The sequence below is a fragment of the Branchiostoma lanceolatum genome, chromosome 14 (genome assembly GCF_035083965.1).
Source record: "Branchiostoma lanceolatum isolate klBraLanc5 chromosome 14, klBraLanc5.hap2, whole genome shotgun sequence".
Lineage (NCBI taxonomy): Eukaryota > Metazoa > Chordata > Leptocardii > Amphioxiformes > Branchiostomatidae > Branchiostoma > Branchiostoma lanceolatum.
In genome coordinates this window covers 2,902,055-2,918,968 of record NC_089735.1, presented here as the reverse complement: position 1 = coordinate 2,918,968, position 16,914 = coordinate 2,902,055, and the positions used below count along the sequence as shown (strand labels likewise).

The 16,914-nt window shown below is 40.3% G+C and overlaps 1 protein-coding gene across 1 annotated transcript in view; it reads left to right on the top strand.

Annotated features, from left to right (window-relative positions):
- LOC136448669 (cadherin-23-like) overlaps positions 1–16,914 on the top strand; it is a 90,608-nt gene that overhangs the window by 33,362 nt on the left and 40,332 nt on the right. Inside the window, exons 25-35 of the mRNA XM_066448308.1 lie at positions 2,731–2,832; positions 6,173–6,328; positions 7,575–7,703; positions 8,782–8,916; positions 10,458–10,570; positions 10,965–11,079; positions 11,367–11,588; positions 12,350–12,469; positions 13,750–13,930; positions 15,220–15,353; positions 15,813–16,022. Coding sequence (XP_066304405.1) covers positions 2,731–2,832; positions 6,173–6,328; positions 7,575–7,703; positions 8,782–8,916; positions 10,458–10,570; positions 10,965–11,079; positions 11,367–11,588; positions 12,350–12,469; positions 13,750–13,930; positions 15,220–15,353; positions 15,813–16,022 — 1,617 coding nt within the window. The remainder of the gene's footprint in view (positions 1–2,730; positions 2,833–6,172; positions 6,329–7,574; positions 7,704–8,781; positions 8,917–10,457; positions 10,571–10,964; positions 11,080–11,366; positions 11,589–12,349; positions 12,470–13,749; positions 13,931–15,219; positions 15,354–15,812; positions 16,023–16,914) is intronic.

The following is a 16,914-nucleotide window of genomic DNA, read 5'->3' as shown; positions in this document are numbered from 1 at the left end:
CAAGATCGGTGACATGACAGGATTCGAACTCGGGACCTCTTGGTTCTGAGTCGAACGCTCTGCCGTTGCGCCACACGACCCCACATGTGCAATTGCCTACTTTGTAAGTGATACTAGTCTACCACACTAATGTCACTTTGTAGACTTATTGAATACAGGAATAAAAGACTTCTTGGGTGTGATACTAAGTTTTGTCGCTTCAATTCTTGTTATAATGTCTAAGATCACCCTCTTGAAAATCTAGGCCTCTTGTCTTTTTACTCATCTTGTTTGTTTTTTCACCCTCTTGCACCAAATTTGGCGTCTGCAGATGATATCATCCATAAAATTCACTTGTTGTAGCCTTTGTGATGCGACCCTGAGTTAAAGGCTTAGGATAATCCTGTTAACGGGGATGGATGGAGGCAGTCTAATGAAGAGTAGTCGTTCGGAACTTTCAGGATTGCCTCTTAACAATGCAGACAGTTAAGATGAATATTTGGGTTTCTTAGGGCATGATTAATTCAGGGCTTTTGGCAGTAATGGACCCATTGTAATTACTTGGTCTCATCCAGAGAGACTAAGATGGGTCTGATGCGGAATAGTTGAAAGCCAGGTGAAAGATATGATCATTAAAGAAGAAGAACTTTATTGCACGACAATTGTACATGGTACAATGTATGGCAACAGCTATTATACATGCATAGTACAAGATAGAGGTATAGAATAAAAGTCAACATTCTAATTACTAATACAATAAGGTCTTGAGTGAGTAAAAGACAAATGAATGGGTTACAGTTTGTAGTTTTTACATTGCACATGGAAGTTCTGTGAGTTTTTGGACTAGTCCTTTCGCCACTTTTGCTTCTAGGCTTCATTTGTCGATCCCATCTTGCACTTGTACTTGAGGACTTCATTCTCGAAACCCTCCCTAGCGGGTCAGGAATTCATCAGTCAGCTTCAGGTTGCTAAACAAGGTTTAACATCAACACACTCGCTATGCACGCATACTTGATTGATGATTGTGAAAGACACGTTATTGGATTTCCTGAAGGCAGTAATTTTGTGCTATGGGACTCAGTAGGCAGTAGACTTTGAAGTAGTGTGCAGATTTTCCACAATGCAAATGTTAGCGTTGAACGCTGAAGAAGTGATTTTTTTATCTGCTCAAGATCTGTTAGTAGAAAGCAAAACTTTGCTAGCAAAGGGTTTAATGGTGACTATTTGACATAAGAGTGGACACTGGACCAGGTACAGTTCAGAGCTCAACTGTTTTAGATTTGTAGCCCATCTAAGTCCTTTTAAAACTCTCAATCTAGCAAAAGATTTGGCAGGAACAACACAATCAAGTTGAATGAGCTAATGATAGATATGTTTACCTGTATATCTATAGAGCGAGACAGAGTTACCAGGATACGAGAAAGAAATTAAGATTTCATTGTGGTGGTTGACTAAAAAAATGGACTGAGGTAAATGACTGTTACAGTTCGTTGCCAAGACTGGAAAAGCTCAACTGATTTGTTGCCTGTTTGAATCCTTAATTATCAGTCTAGCCAAACAAATTGCAGGAAGACTAGAATCAATTCCTCCCAACTGCCTCTTACCTCTCTGTGGTGGAAAATTTCTCCTGGGAACGTAGCGACCGGCCTTTGTTTTATGGGAAAATTGATTTTCGCCCTAAAGCAGTGATAGGTATGAATTAGTTGGGTTTGCCGGAGTTGTCTCAGCTGGTGTTGTCTCATTAGAAGGAGACAGGTCCTGATACCTGTGTGGGTGGGGTGTTTGGCCCAGAACCTAGAGGTCCTGGGTTTGAATCCCCTGACATGCCCTGTTGACATTGTGTCCTTGGGAAAGGCTCATGAAAATCCTCACTTCACTTAGGTGAAAATCAAATCAAATTGGTGTGGCCTTAAGCTACAAAGAAGCATTGTGCTTTGTTTCAAGTCATTCAGTAACACGCTTCAGATTACCATGGAGCCATAGGTTGGTCCACAAGTATTATGATCTGTTGAAAGCCCTCCCCTTGACTTCATAGGGTCAATATGACTTTGTGAGAACAAATTGGACATGTCTATTATCTGCAAAAGGTTGAACAGTGGTAATTCAACTAAGCGTGCTATTTCAGGTATTGATTTTGCATCCTCTACAATTCATCAGAATATTTTGTTCACGAATCAATAATTGCATTTAGCTATGCTGGATTGATTTGGGGTCAATGCATTTGTAGGTGAGAACAACAACATTTTGTGTCTAGTTAGTGGCGTCAAAGGCTTAATAGCAAATCTCAAACCCGAGATCGAGAGGTCATAAGGTCGATTCCTGGCATTGTGTCCTTTAGGCACTTTACACAACGTTCTTCACTCCACCCAGGTGTGAAAATGTGTACCTGACTTTGGTCCAAGGTGGTGAAAAGAGAGGGTTGGGCTCCACATTCCAAGACCCTGCCCAAAACACAGTGGATAACATCCCACTGCCCCTACAGCCTCGAAAAGGCTATGTGACTAGTAGTTTGATCCTATCATCATTTATCCAGCTACTTAACTTTCACTCATGGATCAATATCTAAGTTCTGATACACCTGTAACTTGTTTAAGGCTGATTTTTCTGCATTTCTTTTGCAGATGTGGACATATAGAAACAAATGTTCACTAAGGCTACACCTCAGTCCGCCTTGGTTTATAACTCTGGTACTTTGTGCATGACAATACATTAGACGTAGTTTTGATGTATTGTGTTTCTTGTTGTTTCTAGGGCCTAATTAGCACCATTGACAAGATAGATCGCGAAGAGGCAGCCCAGTATGACATCACTGTCATCTCTACTGATGGTGGGATAGAAACGGATTCTGCTACGGTGAGTGTCACTGTCATCTTCTTCCCCTTTATGACAACTTAAGTTCATTCGGGAATTGTTTTGCGTGTTGTCATCTCCCAGACAGTAAGAGACACGTTTGGCTTGACTTTGTTAACGATTTCATTTATAGGCTATAGTATTTTTTTTCCATATGCGCTTCAATTTTGTGCTGGTTTTTGTTAACTTTGTTTCTTCTATGTATTTTAGTCTTGCGCTTTGTGTACGCGTTCATGTGTGTTTTGACATGCTTTGTGAAAGTTTGCATTGAATTTTGAATATTGTTCCCAGGGCTAACCCTTTGTAATAGTTTTCGGCTAATTGGGTAGCCCTGGCTGTACTTTTTTTACTGCCAAATAGATCAATCAAATCAAATGAAACAACAGGCAAAAGGAGGAGTTTAACATAACGTCATAGAAGCAGTGGATTGCTCATTCCTTGACAAAGACTGGAGTTGGTCAGTCAAAAATTTGGGTGAGTCTAATTTGTGTTTTGGAAATTACAGTTTCTTCGCTTCAGCATACCTGTCCTTGGTGCTGATCAGCAGATGGTTGTTAAAAGTAGAAATCACACCTGTCCTTGGGTGCTAAACAGCATTTCTATGTCACTGCTAACCCTCTCTATGGTGCTGAAAAGTAGAACTAAAAGTCTAACAGACTTCCACAAAGGTAATATTGTTTTATAGTATACAATATGTAGCTTTCTTACAGCTTCAATACAGTTTTCAAAAGTCAAAGATTCACAATATTTTTTTCTTAATTGTTTTCTAATTTACTTCACTTTCACCACAAAACAATGCTCATATAAGAGCCACTCAAATGTTTTGGGTTACTGTACTGGACTGTGATGACAGATTTTTGTTCACCTTTGACTTGAAAAGTTTTAGGTTGTACCCATCATGAGGAAGCTTGTTCCATAGCAATGTGGTTTAACTTATACTGTACTTTCAAATTCTTTCTGCCTAGCTGAGCTGCTCCAAAGTATTTTGGACAGATGTAATAGAACTGCCATGCTGACATGGAAGAGAACATTCCCTCTAATGATGCTTTCCCTGACCCAGTGCCTGCTCCACTCTGACCTAGATTTCCTAATCCCATCCCCATGTGATATTGCAGTATCAGTTGGCTATCTCCCAGCCCTAATTGATTTATTGCATTGCTTGTTTCCGTTGCTTTCTGCACTTAAAGGCCATAACAATTTTATTTCCCGGTTCATGGATTGAAAAGCGATGATATTGGATTTGGATTTGAAAATCAACATGAAAATTGAGTCAGAGGGCATGTTTGTCAGTGGTTTGCACAGTTTTTTTAATGAATATTGTCAGATACATTTTTTCCTGCAATCCTACGTTCTTATGTTGTCCTCTGGCTCAATTCTTTTTCCATATTTCAAATGGATGAGTGGTATGGACCTGGATTGATTCATGGCATTGTTTGCTTCTATTTGCTTGTATGTCTGCGAATAAAGAGAACTGATTGGTGTGGTCAGCTTCAATTTTTTTTCTGTCCCACTCCTTGTTTGGGAGCCCATGTTGCTGATTTTTATTGTTAGATCAATCATTTTAAGCTTAAAGAAAAATACAATTTCATCAATTTCATATCATGAAGTTCAGATTTTTTAAACAAACAGTGTAACGGGGTAATATTTTTCAGTCCCAACAAGCAAATGACAATGACAATGACAATGAACTTTATTGCATATATAAAGATGATCCCTGATCCTTAGTTTAGTCATAGCTCGGCGATAGTTAAAATTTTGTATATCTAGATATTTTTCTTTTGCATAATAGTATGTAATCTTAAATTTTTTCTAAGTTCTTAATTTGTTTCCGTGCTTCCCTTTTTCACCACAAGAGTTAAGTTGTTAGTAAAAATGTTGAAGAAAGTTGTCTTTTAGCCTTTGTTTTAGTTCAGATTGAGCGAATAGCGTGTCTTAATCTTTGTTTAGTATAAGGTAGGCAAAGCCTGACTCCTCCAAGATTTTACTAATATTTGAAAGCCAGCATGGTATCTTACACCTATGTAGGTCCTGCTGTACTAAAAATGCTTCATACTGTAAGCTATCTAGTAAATGTGGTCCTGGAAACAGCCCTGAGTGTGCCCCCAGAATGATTTATGGCATTCCTTGCTCCCATTGCTCTTTGCACTTTAAGGTTCCTTACGCCATTTCAAATGATTGCACATTGAAGAAGGGTCTGTAATGATGTGGTCCACTTCGGATGGTATTCCATGTATCATATGACTCTGTAATCACGTTCCCTTGTATGAAAGTAGTTTTGGTCTTAAAGAGCACTTGGGGGGTTGCAAATCTACTCAACTGCATGCACAAATTCATAGTCACTGCAATTTGACTTCTGAATCATCATACTTGCATCTAGAGACATTTGGTCCACGGCAGGCTACCAATCTTTTGAAGGTCTCTGAAGACTATGACACCTTTACCATTACCTTTATTTTTTAACACAGTTGTACAATTTAAATGCAAATCTAGAAAATGTCACCATCATGTTGCATGTACCATAGGTTAGCTGGTGAATGTGACAAAGTTGAAAATTTATTGCTGATACCAAAATTATAGCTTTTGCACTTAACAACTTGTACCTCCATCAGTTTTGATAAAAGTCCAATCATGAAATGGATGAACATTGCAAGTACACCACATGTGTTAATATCTAAAAGCATACATTATACACGCCTCCAACACCATATTTCATCCATTCACCCCATATATTGTGCCTTCCCATCAATATGTATATAAAGCATGGTGCAAGTGCCACACTGGGGATTCCCACCCTTCAGAACAGCTGAACAGAGGGACTGTCTGTCATTGAGCTATTTGATCTGTCAGATGGTGAGATTACAGAGATAGCTTATACACAACCTGGGCACCCTCCTAAAAGCAGGACCCCTATCGCTCGATTCGTCCTATCTGCATAATGTGATGTCACAGAAGCAGTGGATTGCTCATTCCCTGACAAAGACGTTGCCCTTGGGAAATGCACTTAACACAAATTTCCTCACTTCACTCCAGTGTAAGTGAGTAGCTAGCTTCGGTTAGGGACGTCCCTTGGATAGGACGTTAAATGGAGGTCCCATGTTTGGGGAGAGCCACACCCCACGCACGTTAAAGAACCCATCACACCTTTTCAAAAAAGAGTAGGGGTATGCCCCGGTGTGCGATGGTCCAAACCTTACAGTCTGGTCTGGGTTGACATCTTGAATAGGTGATAGTCACCTGTTTTGTCAATCCTTGCACAAAAAGTGGTAAATATAAATAAATAAATAAAAGACTGGAGTTGATCATGGGACTCCATTAACCTTTACCATTACCATTTCTTTTGCAGGTATCTATAGTGATTTTGGATGAGAACGACAACTTTCCTAAGTTCGACCTCTTCACACAGACAGATGTGAGTGTGACAGAGGGTCCGCTGACACCGAACGGTTCAGCCATTGCCAGAGTCATTGCCAGGGACCCTGATGATGAGAACAATGGAAGGGTAGGGAGCCATACATTTTTTGTTGTCTATAAGGCCACACCAATTTAATTTCTTGGTTAACGGATTTTTATTTTCAAAAAAAAGATTTTAGAAAAAAAAATTTTTTTCTAAATTTTTTTAAAAAATAAAAATCCGTTAACCAAGAAATTAAATTGGTGTGGCCTAACATGCTGTTGTGAACAATAGTCTCTATCTTGAATGCTGAGATAGAAATGCAATGTAGTGACCAATCAGTGGTTCACAGCTGCAAAGTGTTCTACTTGCTTTTTTAAGTCAGATATTCTATATGTATCTGTATCTATATAGCCGGTATATCCGCTCTTTGGAGTAACACACCAATCTCTGTATCATTCTGTATTTATATACCAGTAGCAAGTATAAATGCCCTTCGGCATAACACACTAGGTTGTTCTGTATCTGAATAGCCAGCATATCCACCATTTGTAATATGGCTAGATGGGAGTTGGCCAACAAGCAAATCATTAGCCATGACATAACTTCCAGTGACTTGTAAAAAAGAATCTAATGATAAAAAGCTCTTTGTCCTGGTTCAAGCTAGTTTGAAAATTTCCATTTTCCTACAACAGAACCAAAGATTCCCCCTCATTCTTTTTCCAAAAGTAAAACTGTTATAATTCTATATTTATAGAAATGATTAGAAACTTGTCTTGCATCTTTACGTAATCTTCTACTGCACAGATTTTTATGATCCATTCTTCTCTATTTCATATTACCTTCTGTCTCAGAACCAAATAAGAAAGTTAAAATGTAGAGTCAGCATTTAAAGTCTAAAGACTAGACACAGGCTATGCTGTTCTTCATTATTTGTCTGTCCTTTTCATGTTACTTGCAATTAGCCCACTGGCATGAATTTGCAATAAATTTATTACTATTAATTATCGGAATTTGCTGAACCCTGCAGCAAAGTAGACTTTCTCTGAACTCTCTGCCATACTGCTGCCTTGAGCTGACTGGAGTGGTGACACTACCCTTTGCTATCCAGCTAAATACTCCTCCCCTCATTGGGGGGGCATGCCATCCCTGAGATGACCATTCTCTGAGTCATCTCCTGACCATTTTTTCTCCACTTTCCCTGTGGTTACTTGGAAAACTCCCTCCTAACTGCCCATCTCTTCCTAGTATATTACTCATCACAGCAGGCCATCCTTGTTTGCTGGGGCTCAGATCATTAACGTCGCTTAGCAACCGTACCAGTCGCTAAGCTGTTATTATTGTCTTCATTTAGGTGGAGTACACAATAGAGACAGGGAACGACCTGGGGTACTTCAGGATAGAGAAGACCGAGTCAGGAGATGGGATCATCAGGAACCTACATATGCTGGACAGGGAGGAGCAGGAGGAGTACAGGCTCAGGGTAGGGTGATAATGATAACTTTATTACACAACGTTGTACAAGGTACAAAGTATGGCATTCACTGGTACATAGATAACATTCTACTAGGCTAATAAGTCTATCTTATAAAATATTGTGTAGTAGTATGGGATGACAATGGGATTTTTCAATCATTGGAGGAGTTTCTAACATCTAGACATTCTTTGATATACTTCCCAATGTATACCATGCATGGGTTATCACATGTCATAATGTACTTAAATTTGCTATTCAAGTCCATTGAGATAAATCCTGGTTGGATATAGCATTGAGTATAGTGAATTACGTACATCAAAATATTTGGAACATACAATCAAAAAGTGATTGACGTGTGGTATAACCATCCATTTGATTACGCGTACTACCAATCAACTTTACTTGTTGGTTCCTGGATCAACATGACAACAGAGTCTGATGCCTAACTTTAGGCCTTCATGCATACATTATTGGGAGCAAACATAGTTTCTGTATCTGTATCTATATATCTGGTGTAACCCCCCTTCGGCATACCACACCAGCTTCACAGCCTTAACAGTACCTTCACCAGTTTTGTTTGATATATTCCCTTGGTAAAGAAGGTTATGTTTTCAGTCCTGGCTGTTTGTGCACACGTTAGGGGGGAACAGGCTTATGGTGGGCTATTATCAACATTGGTTTGAGAAGTTTTTGAAGTATCAATTAGGCACTCTTGCATTATGCAAATCAGGCCCATATTTGCATGATTGGTAATATATTTCCTTTCGCTAAGAAGGTTTTGTTTTCGGTGCTGTTTGCTTGTGTGTGTATTTGTTGCCTGCTTAACTCATTAGAAGCTGCAAATGGATCCTTATGATATTTTAGGTAAGTAGGGTCAGGAAAACAAAGGTCAAATTCGATAATGGGTCTCCTAGCAGCTGTCTACGGTATTACAGTCAAACTTTTGACTTCAATGTCTCGTGTTCCGGATAGGCTATGGTCATGATTTCAAGTAGTAGATAGAGAGCAAGTGGTGTAGGTTTGTCCCCCTAGCAGCTTTTTTTGAACTGCAGGGGTTAATTTTGTTTGAAACTTTGTGTTGCAGGTTGTTGCGTGTGACCAGGGCATCCCACAGTTGTGCAACAATGTGACAGTTGTGGTCACCTTGGAGGACGTCAATGACAACGTTCCCGCCTTCATCTTCAACTCCTCCTATAGCTACAATGTCTCAGTACAGGAGGTCAGGGGGTAGCAAGTCTTGTTGTTTAACTACAGTCAAACCTGGTCACTAGTGCTGCGTACCTAAATGTAACATCAGGTACAGGTACCGGTACAGAGATTTAGGTACAGGACCTGTACCTGTACCTGTACCTGAACAATTTGAAAAATTAGCATGTGTTTTCTGAACTTCTGCAATGACATAAACATCAATTGTTTTCAACTTGTCAATATCTTTATTCCAAAAACATAAATAGGTTTCCTACCGCCCAACTCTCTTGGCCTTGCTATCAAAACTCCCGGCCTGCCTGAATGATTTGTTGCATATTAGTTACATTGTACGCTGTTCCAAGGTGTCACTTTCATCACGTTTGGTGTTGCATGAGGTCAGGAGATCAGTCACAAAATAAGCACATACTTGGTGTAAATTTATATCGGTACAGTACCGGTACTTCATGATCTTGTATTTTGAACCTGTACCGAATCAATTTTTACGGTACAGTACACAGTACCAGTACGCAGCACTACTGGCCACCCATCCACCTCCAGCTAACAACCTCCAGTAGCAAACCACGTTAAAACAGTCCCATCCAATCTTACACAGTTGAGACCCTCTGCTAAACAATTGACTGTCTTACCCAACCAGCTACACATTTTTTGTTCCCAGATCAGAGTTGCTAAGGCCAGGTTTGACTGTAGCATGCTTCTAAAGTGTAATTGTGATTGCCGCAACCCAGGGCCTTGTAGTACTACACATTTATGTAATGTTAAAGAATAGAAGTCAGTATATTCTAGAAGATGATGATGTCGTATTTTGCAATTTCTGTCATATTTCACTACTTAGCAAGACTCAGATGAAATCAGAGCTAGGACTATGGATGGCTCACATTAGATGTTTTATGCCTAACATCTTACTAACATAATTCCACCAGGATACATAATTTCACCACCCTTAAAAGATGTGTCCAAACAGATCTCCAGCCCAACTTTTGCCAGTGTAATGCACTCCTGTATAAGTATCTAAACTGTGCATACCTGGGGGGGGGGGGGGGGGGGGTGCTTCACTAGAGATCTCTCCAACCCACTGTATTTCAAAGTGGCGGATTTATGTGACCCAGCGGATTAACAGTAATGAATGAAGACCTTTATTGCACATTTCTGCCACACTTGGCTAAGTACAGGTCACAACAAAACAAAATAACAAGTACAGATAATGGGTACAAAAGGAGTATGACCATCATTAGATAAATTCTACTTCTCCTCCCTTTTCGGTTATAGTAGATATAAAAGAACAGACATGTTTTTCAACTGGAGGTTTGTCTAGTCGCATTAGGAATATGAATTTTTGTACAGTACTTAAATGTGTGAAGTAGGGAAATAGGTTTTCTACAAGCTTATACAGTTCATTTCTTTCTTTGGTATATAATCCACATTCTACCACAAAATGACATTTGTCTTCTATTATAAAAGAAGTTACAGTTTTTGTAAAAAGAAAAAAAATTTGTGCTCTATCATCAGTTTATGAATTGTTTTTTCTAGCTTAAGTCTGATCTCTCCTTGCAGAATGTGGGAGGTGGGACTACTGTGACCCAGGTTCAGGCCATGGACATCGATGCTGGAGACAACGCCTTCCTGTCCTACTATATCATCAGTGGGAACGAGGACTCCATGTTCAGGTGTGTGTGCATAAACAATGAAAGACATAAAAGACATAAGCCTCAAGCGTCAAAACTCTGCATGTACAAGAACCCAACACACTTATCAAGAAGAGTAGGGATGACCCGGTGTGCTTGGCCAAGACGCAGGCCATAGCGAAACCACATTGCACTAACCCTAGCGACTTGAAAAAAAAGCATCATGCTTCACCTTAATTGAGGATGACTGCTTTATCTTACCTTAACTCATCATTTATCTATTAATCTTTAGGGTGGTCCCTTCAGTTAGCTAAGTAACTGATTTCCAAGGGAGCTCTTAGATATTCATTGGATATCATCATGTACATCTCCTTGGTGCTGAAAGCCTGGATGTGGTTGTGTATCCATCCCTACATTGTTCATGTGTTATTGTCAGGATGGACAGGTTGTCAGGAGACATCACTACTCGTCCCAACTCGCCTGATCGTGAGACTAAGGATTTCTACAACATGACAGTCCTGGTGGAGGATGAGGGGTCCCCACAACTACAGGTACAGGGAGCTTTCAAAATATTTACACTATCACATTGCAAAATGCTGTTCCAACTTCATTTGTGATGTAAAGCTATAGTAAAGAAAGATATTCAGAATGGTTAGGGTGCTTGTCCAAAAGAGCTTGAGAAATTTGCCTGGTACAATGAACTAGACATGCAAATACTAGACATAGCATCTGTCTTCTCTGTCATGAGCAGTGGAAGACTAGGTCAACTGCTTTTTTCAGCTAAACTCATTTGATATCACTTTCATTTTATTTTCACTTTTTCTCTTTCCCACTTCAGGCATACACTACTGTGTTCATCTACATCCTGGATGAGAATGACAACGCCCCTGTGTTTGAGTTCCCCACCTACTCCTACACCCTAAGGGAGGGGAAGGGGAGTGCCGGCATCTACATTGTGGACATCAATGCTACAGACATCGACCAGGGACAGAACGGCAGGGTCGTTTTCAACATCGCTGATGGGAATGATGGCAATGAATTTGAAATTGAACCTGACACTGTAAGGATATTTGAAATTGTGACTTGGTTCTATGTAGTATAGAGAATACGACACGGGGTATTCTGTATCACCCGAGGTACCAGCTCAACCGCAGGTAGGATCTGGGACCAAGGGTGATGCGGAATACACCGTGTTGTATTTTATTTATGTCATACCCTGACCCGAGAAAACACACATTTCAATGCAGAATGCACCAGAAGTTAGGGGAGTTTTGTGTCCTCGAACAAGAAACTGTAACAACATTGATTCCAACCTCTGAATTCGGTATTCAAATTTTCGAAGGCGGCGCAACTGGTGCGCTCGAAATGCATTCTAAATATTCTATGGAAGCCCATGTGATACAACTTAGAACCCCGTGTGATTTGGAAAATTATCACACGGTCCGGAACACCCGTATCGAACGTTTTCGCCGCCCAGGTATGACATGATATACAGTATACAATGTATTGTGAGTAAGCAATATTTTAACTTCTATATGTAGCTCAATACTACAGACATTGACCAGTGACCAAATGGTAGGACGTGTTCAACATCGCTGATGGGAATGATGGCAATGAATTTGAAATTGAACCTGACAATAAGAATATTTGGAACCTTACTTACATGCAGCATGTATTTTCTCATTTTGCAACTGCTTTGTACGATTTATAGTATGGCCGAAAAGCTTTTTGGAAATGGACAAAAATGTACTTGTGGGTGGGTGTCATCCATATTATCAAATCAACACGGCCTAACAGTGCCTTACTACCTTTTTTGTGCAGGGAAAGATCAGGACTCTGAATGAGCTTGACTATGAGAACAGTGCTGGACAGTACCGACTTGCTGTGACTGCCACCGACCAGGCGCTAGATGTGAACAAAAGGCAGACATCCACAACAACTGTGAGTACAGTACAATTAGAACAAAACACACAAATGTATGTAAAGTGGATGTAATATGAAGTTAAAGTCTCCGACGGGGATGTCTCTGTAGATCACCTGGTAGCAGCATCACAGTTGAGCTGCTGGTTCGAATCCTTTTTGGAAGTACATGTAGTGGATGATGAAAAGCCCCCTTTTTCTATGATCTGTGAGTTTCGGTGATTTGGGGCAAAGGTTTAAGGCAACTTTAAAGAGGCATGTTGTAGAATCTGGTGGGAAAAAACTACAAATATTCAGAATTTGACAAATGTACATTCAGATTCACATTTGTAACTTATTTGTAACTTATTTCCAACATATTTCCGTCATTTTGTCACATTTCCATCATTAATAAACGACGAAAACACAAAACGTGCAAAATCTGGCTCATTTGCATATTATTTATCGGCCCCTATTTTATAGTATGCAAATAAGCCAGCGTAGAACGCTTAGAAATAACCGGATCGACCGTTGCGATTGGAGTTCGAACGTCACAGGCAAATTCACCACAAGTGAACAAACTTCAGAACGTCGCGGGTTTGATCACGTGTTTGGTGGTTCGTCGGAATGTTCGATGAAATGGTGGACAAGTCAAGCGGCGGTGGGGATTGCGTCTATAATTTTTTTTCAAGACGTTCGTGCAGTGTAATAAGGTAGATTCAATTAATGATGGAACGGTGAATTTTGTTTTCTGTTCCAATCACAATATGCCCTTTTAAGGGCATATATTTTCTGTTAATCCTTGAATGTGGGAAAGTTGGTGTTGATCATGTTGACTCATGGTAAACAATGTGGGTCTTTCATCGTGGTTAAATGGACAATGGCAATAAAAGTTGTTTGGTCTTCCACCGCTTTAACAATACTTCACTCAAGACACGTTTCAACGAACACAAGCGTCCGAGCACAACCTCTTCTGAAGTATCTCAACACGTACACGTAGAGTCGCCTGGACACTCGGTTTCATTCACTCAGGACACAGAATCAGAATATTTTGCATGAGGGATTAAGGAGTCCATCTACATCCGGGCATTACAACCATCCCTCAACAGAGACGGAGGGCGCCATAGACTTTCTGCAACATATGATCCACTGCTCACCTAGTCACGTGTCTCATCTGCATAACGTGACGTCACAGAATCAGTGGATGGTTCATTCCTTGAAAAAGACTATAGCTGTTCAGTCGAAAATTTGGGTAAGTCCAATTTATTGTGTTGGCTTTTACAGTTTAAACTCCATTCAGAACAATACTTCTACCTCACCAGGTGACCATCTCTGTGAACGACATTAATGACGTGGTTCCACACTTCCTGAGCGAGTATGTGGGCCCGATCAGGATGGCTGAAGGTCTGCTGGGGTCCTTTGTGGGCAGCTTTCCTGCTCTGGACGAGGATTCCGGGGATTTCGGCAAGATTGACTACACAATTGACGATGGAGATGAGAATGGTGATTTCCAAAACACTTTTTTTTAATGGCATTGTGTTGTAAGATCTGTTGCCTCTTTATAAAGCATATCATTACATATCATTTACAATATCTGTTACTGAAAAAAACTTTCACACACATCCTTGCCCTTAGCAGTGAACAACATTTACACAGTAGGGGAAAGACTACTTATTCCTGGCCCCTATACTTTCAATGGTAGACATATAAGGAAAGGGCTGTCAAAAGTCACCTACCTGAAGTTTAGGTCATGGAAAACTCACATTGGCAGTGTAGTCTGACCTCTAAAGTGTCAATCTACTGAGTTTCGCCGATTTTCCACCGGCGCAAAGTGGTGAAATTGTATCAAAATATCAGCAGATGACCTTTGACCCCCCTTCACAAGACATGATCACACCCAAACTACACCTATTTCAAAGTGTACCGGACACTTCAAACACAGCTAAAACCCTGTTTTTCTAACTAAATGAAATAGCCACAACCCTTACCTGTCAATTCCAGCTCAAAAACACCAACATTTCCAACAAAGAGGCCTCCTGCAGCTACTTTTAATAGCATGTACATGCGGTTTCTGTCTGGCATTAAAATGGACCCTCTGCGCATGACTATAATGGTGAACTTTGCCCAGTAGACATTCCTGTCCTTGGGGTCGAACAACCTCCACACAAACACACACACACACACACATACCATTCGCACCCATTCTTACACCTGTGTGGAGTGAGGAAAGTCGTGTTAAGTGCCTCTCTCGAGGGCACAATGTCCTGCCAGGAATGCCAGGAATCGAACCCATGACCTCTAGAACTCCTGTCTGCTAGCCGAGCCACTCAGTCATTCGACATCACACAATCTGAATCGTTCAGTTGGTATAACCACCATTTGGCAAAACTCAGCAGCTGATTAGTTGTTTATTTATTTATTAAGCTTCTCCATTAACAAAGTGGAGGGGAGACAATACAGATGATAACTCACCTCTAGCATGGATATCATTCTGTAGCTGTTCTACCTGCATGGCTACAAGGCCACAATGAATATGGCCTGATTTTTTGTCATTATATTGTCTCATTGTTCTGTACATATGTTATAATATATATGCTTATTTCTGCATTGTAAATGATACTTTTCTTCTTACTTGTATCAAGCCTTGCTTGTATGCAACGTTAGTATCTTGTTTGTTACGGGGGAGACGTCTAGTAGAGGTGAGAGATCACCTGTTTTGTCTCCCCCTCCATTTTTGTAAATGGAGGAGTTTGATAAATAAATAAATAAATGTGTTTGTACTTTCCCGACAGATGAGTTCTACATCTCCCTGTTGGATGGTGATCTGAAGGTGAAACAGGGACTGGAACTGGACCGGGAGAGGACGGCTTTCTACAACATCACCATTCGGGCGCAGGACAGGGGACGCCCGCCTCTCAAGGGATTTGTAAGCTTTCTGCTTCTTTTCACAATAAGGCCACACCACTTTAATTTCTTGGTTAACGGATTTTTATATTGAAAAAAAAAATTTTGAAAAAAAAAAATTATGAAAACAGAAAGCTGGGCCAGCCTTCTGTTTTTCATGATGTTTTTTTTCTAAAAATTTTTTTTTGAAAATAAAAATCCGTTAACCAAGAAATTAAATTGGTGTGGCCTAACTGTCATCTTTGTGCTTTCCTTTAAAACTGCTGAAAAGAAAAGTGATTGTTGTTTCTTTGTCATAAACAATTTTCACTCCCCGTTAATAACTTCTTTAGCTTTTTTTAGAGCCTCAACATTTTTTTCTTATTTTTTTACTTTATAAATCCTCTTCCTTGACATGGTAGAATTTAACAGTTGTGGAATAGCCTAATCAAAATAATTTGTCTGAATCTGTATCATGTTGGTCCTTTTTATCTTTCTACAGATGACTGTCAGTATAGAGGTTCTGGACATCAATGACAATGACCCGATGTTCCAAGACCTGCCGTACTACTGCCGAGTCAGCGAGAATTCACCGGTGGACACTCCAGTGTTTAAGGTGTCCGCAAACGACACAGACGAGGAAAACAATGCCTTCATCACCTACAGCATTACCGGTGGGAACATCGGGCAGGTCTTCAGGATAAATGGAACGGTGAGTGTGGTTTGCACAATCTCGCATTTTGTAAAGTTTTAAGCTTTGATCCAACACAAAAGAAAGAACTCACCATGAATTTTCGGTCGTCAGAACCCCAACCTTCCTCAAATGTTTGATTCACTGCGCTGAACGCTGGGAAGCCAGAAGCGTGATGACGTCAGCAGTGAATCAAAAGAGGCGAAACTTTCCACCGTCGCGGTTCAGGGAGGTTGGTGGGCCCTGATGTAACGTTAGATTGCCTCTTTTGATTCACTCAGCATATGCAGCGCAGTGAATTAAACATCTGAGGAAAGTTGGAGTTCAGTACTCTCCAAGCAGAGGAGGGGGTTTGGCTGGTTTTTGACGTGTTTCTAGCCTTTTTTGTCAGACTTTCTACTTTGTCATGTTTTTTGTTGTATAGCCGCAGAGGTGTGGGTTGGCTATAAAAAAAAAACATGAGAAAGTAGAAAGCCCGACAAAAACGCCTAGAAACACTTCAAAAACCAGCCGAAACCCCTCCTCTGCTTGGAGAGTAGGAGTTCCGACCGAAAATTCATGGTGAGTTCTTTCTTTGTGTTGGATCAAAGCTCAAAACTTTACAATATGTACTCTACCAACACAGATGAGCTTTCATTCGAATCTAACATTTGTTGTTGACTTAGAATCTAAAGGTTTTTGGTTTGAATCTCCAGAAGGCCCAATGCTGTGGCTTTAGGAAAGCCAGTTAACACCTATTTCCTCTCTTGGTGAAAATGAGTATCTACATGTTGCTTCAGTCAGGGACATCGTTTTGGAGGGGACATAAAGCTTGAGGTCTCCACATCTTGAGTACGCTAAAATTCCCACAGTACTTATCACACTGGGAAGGACCCCTACTCATTGTCATGAACCTAAATAAAGAAATAAAGAA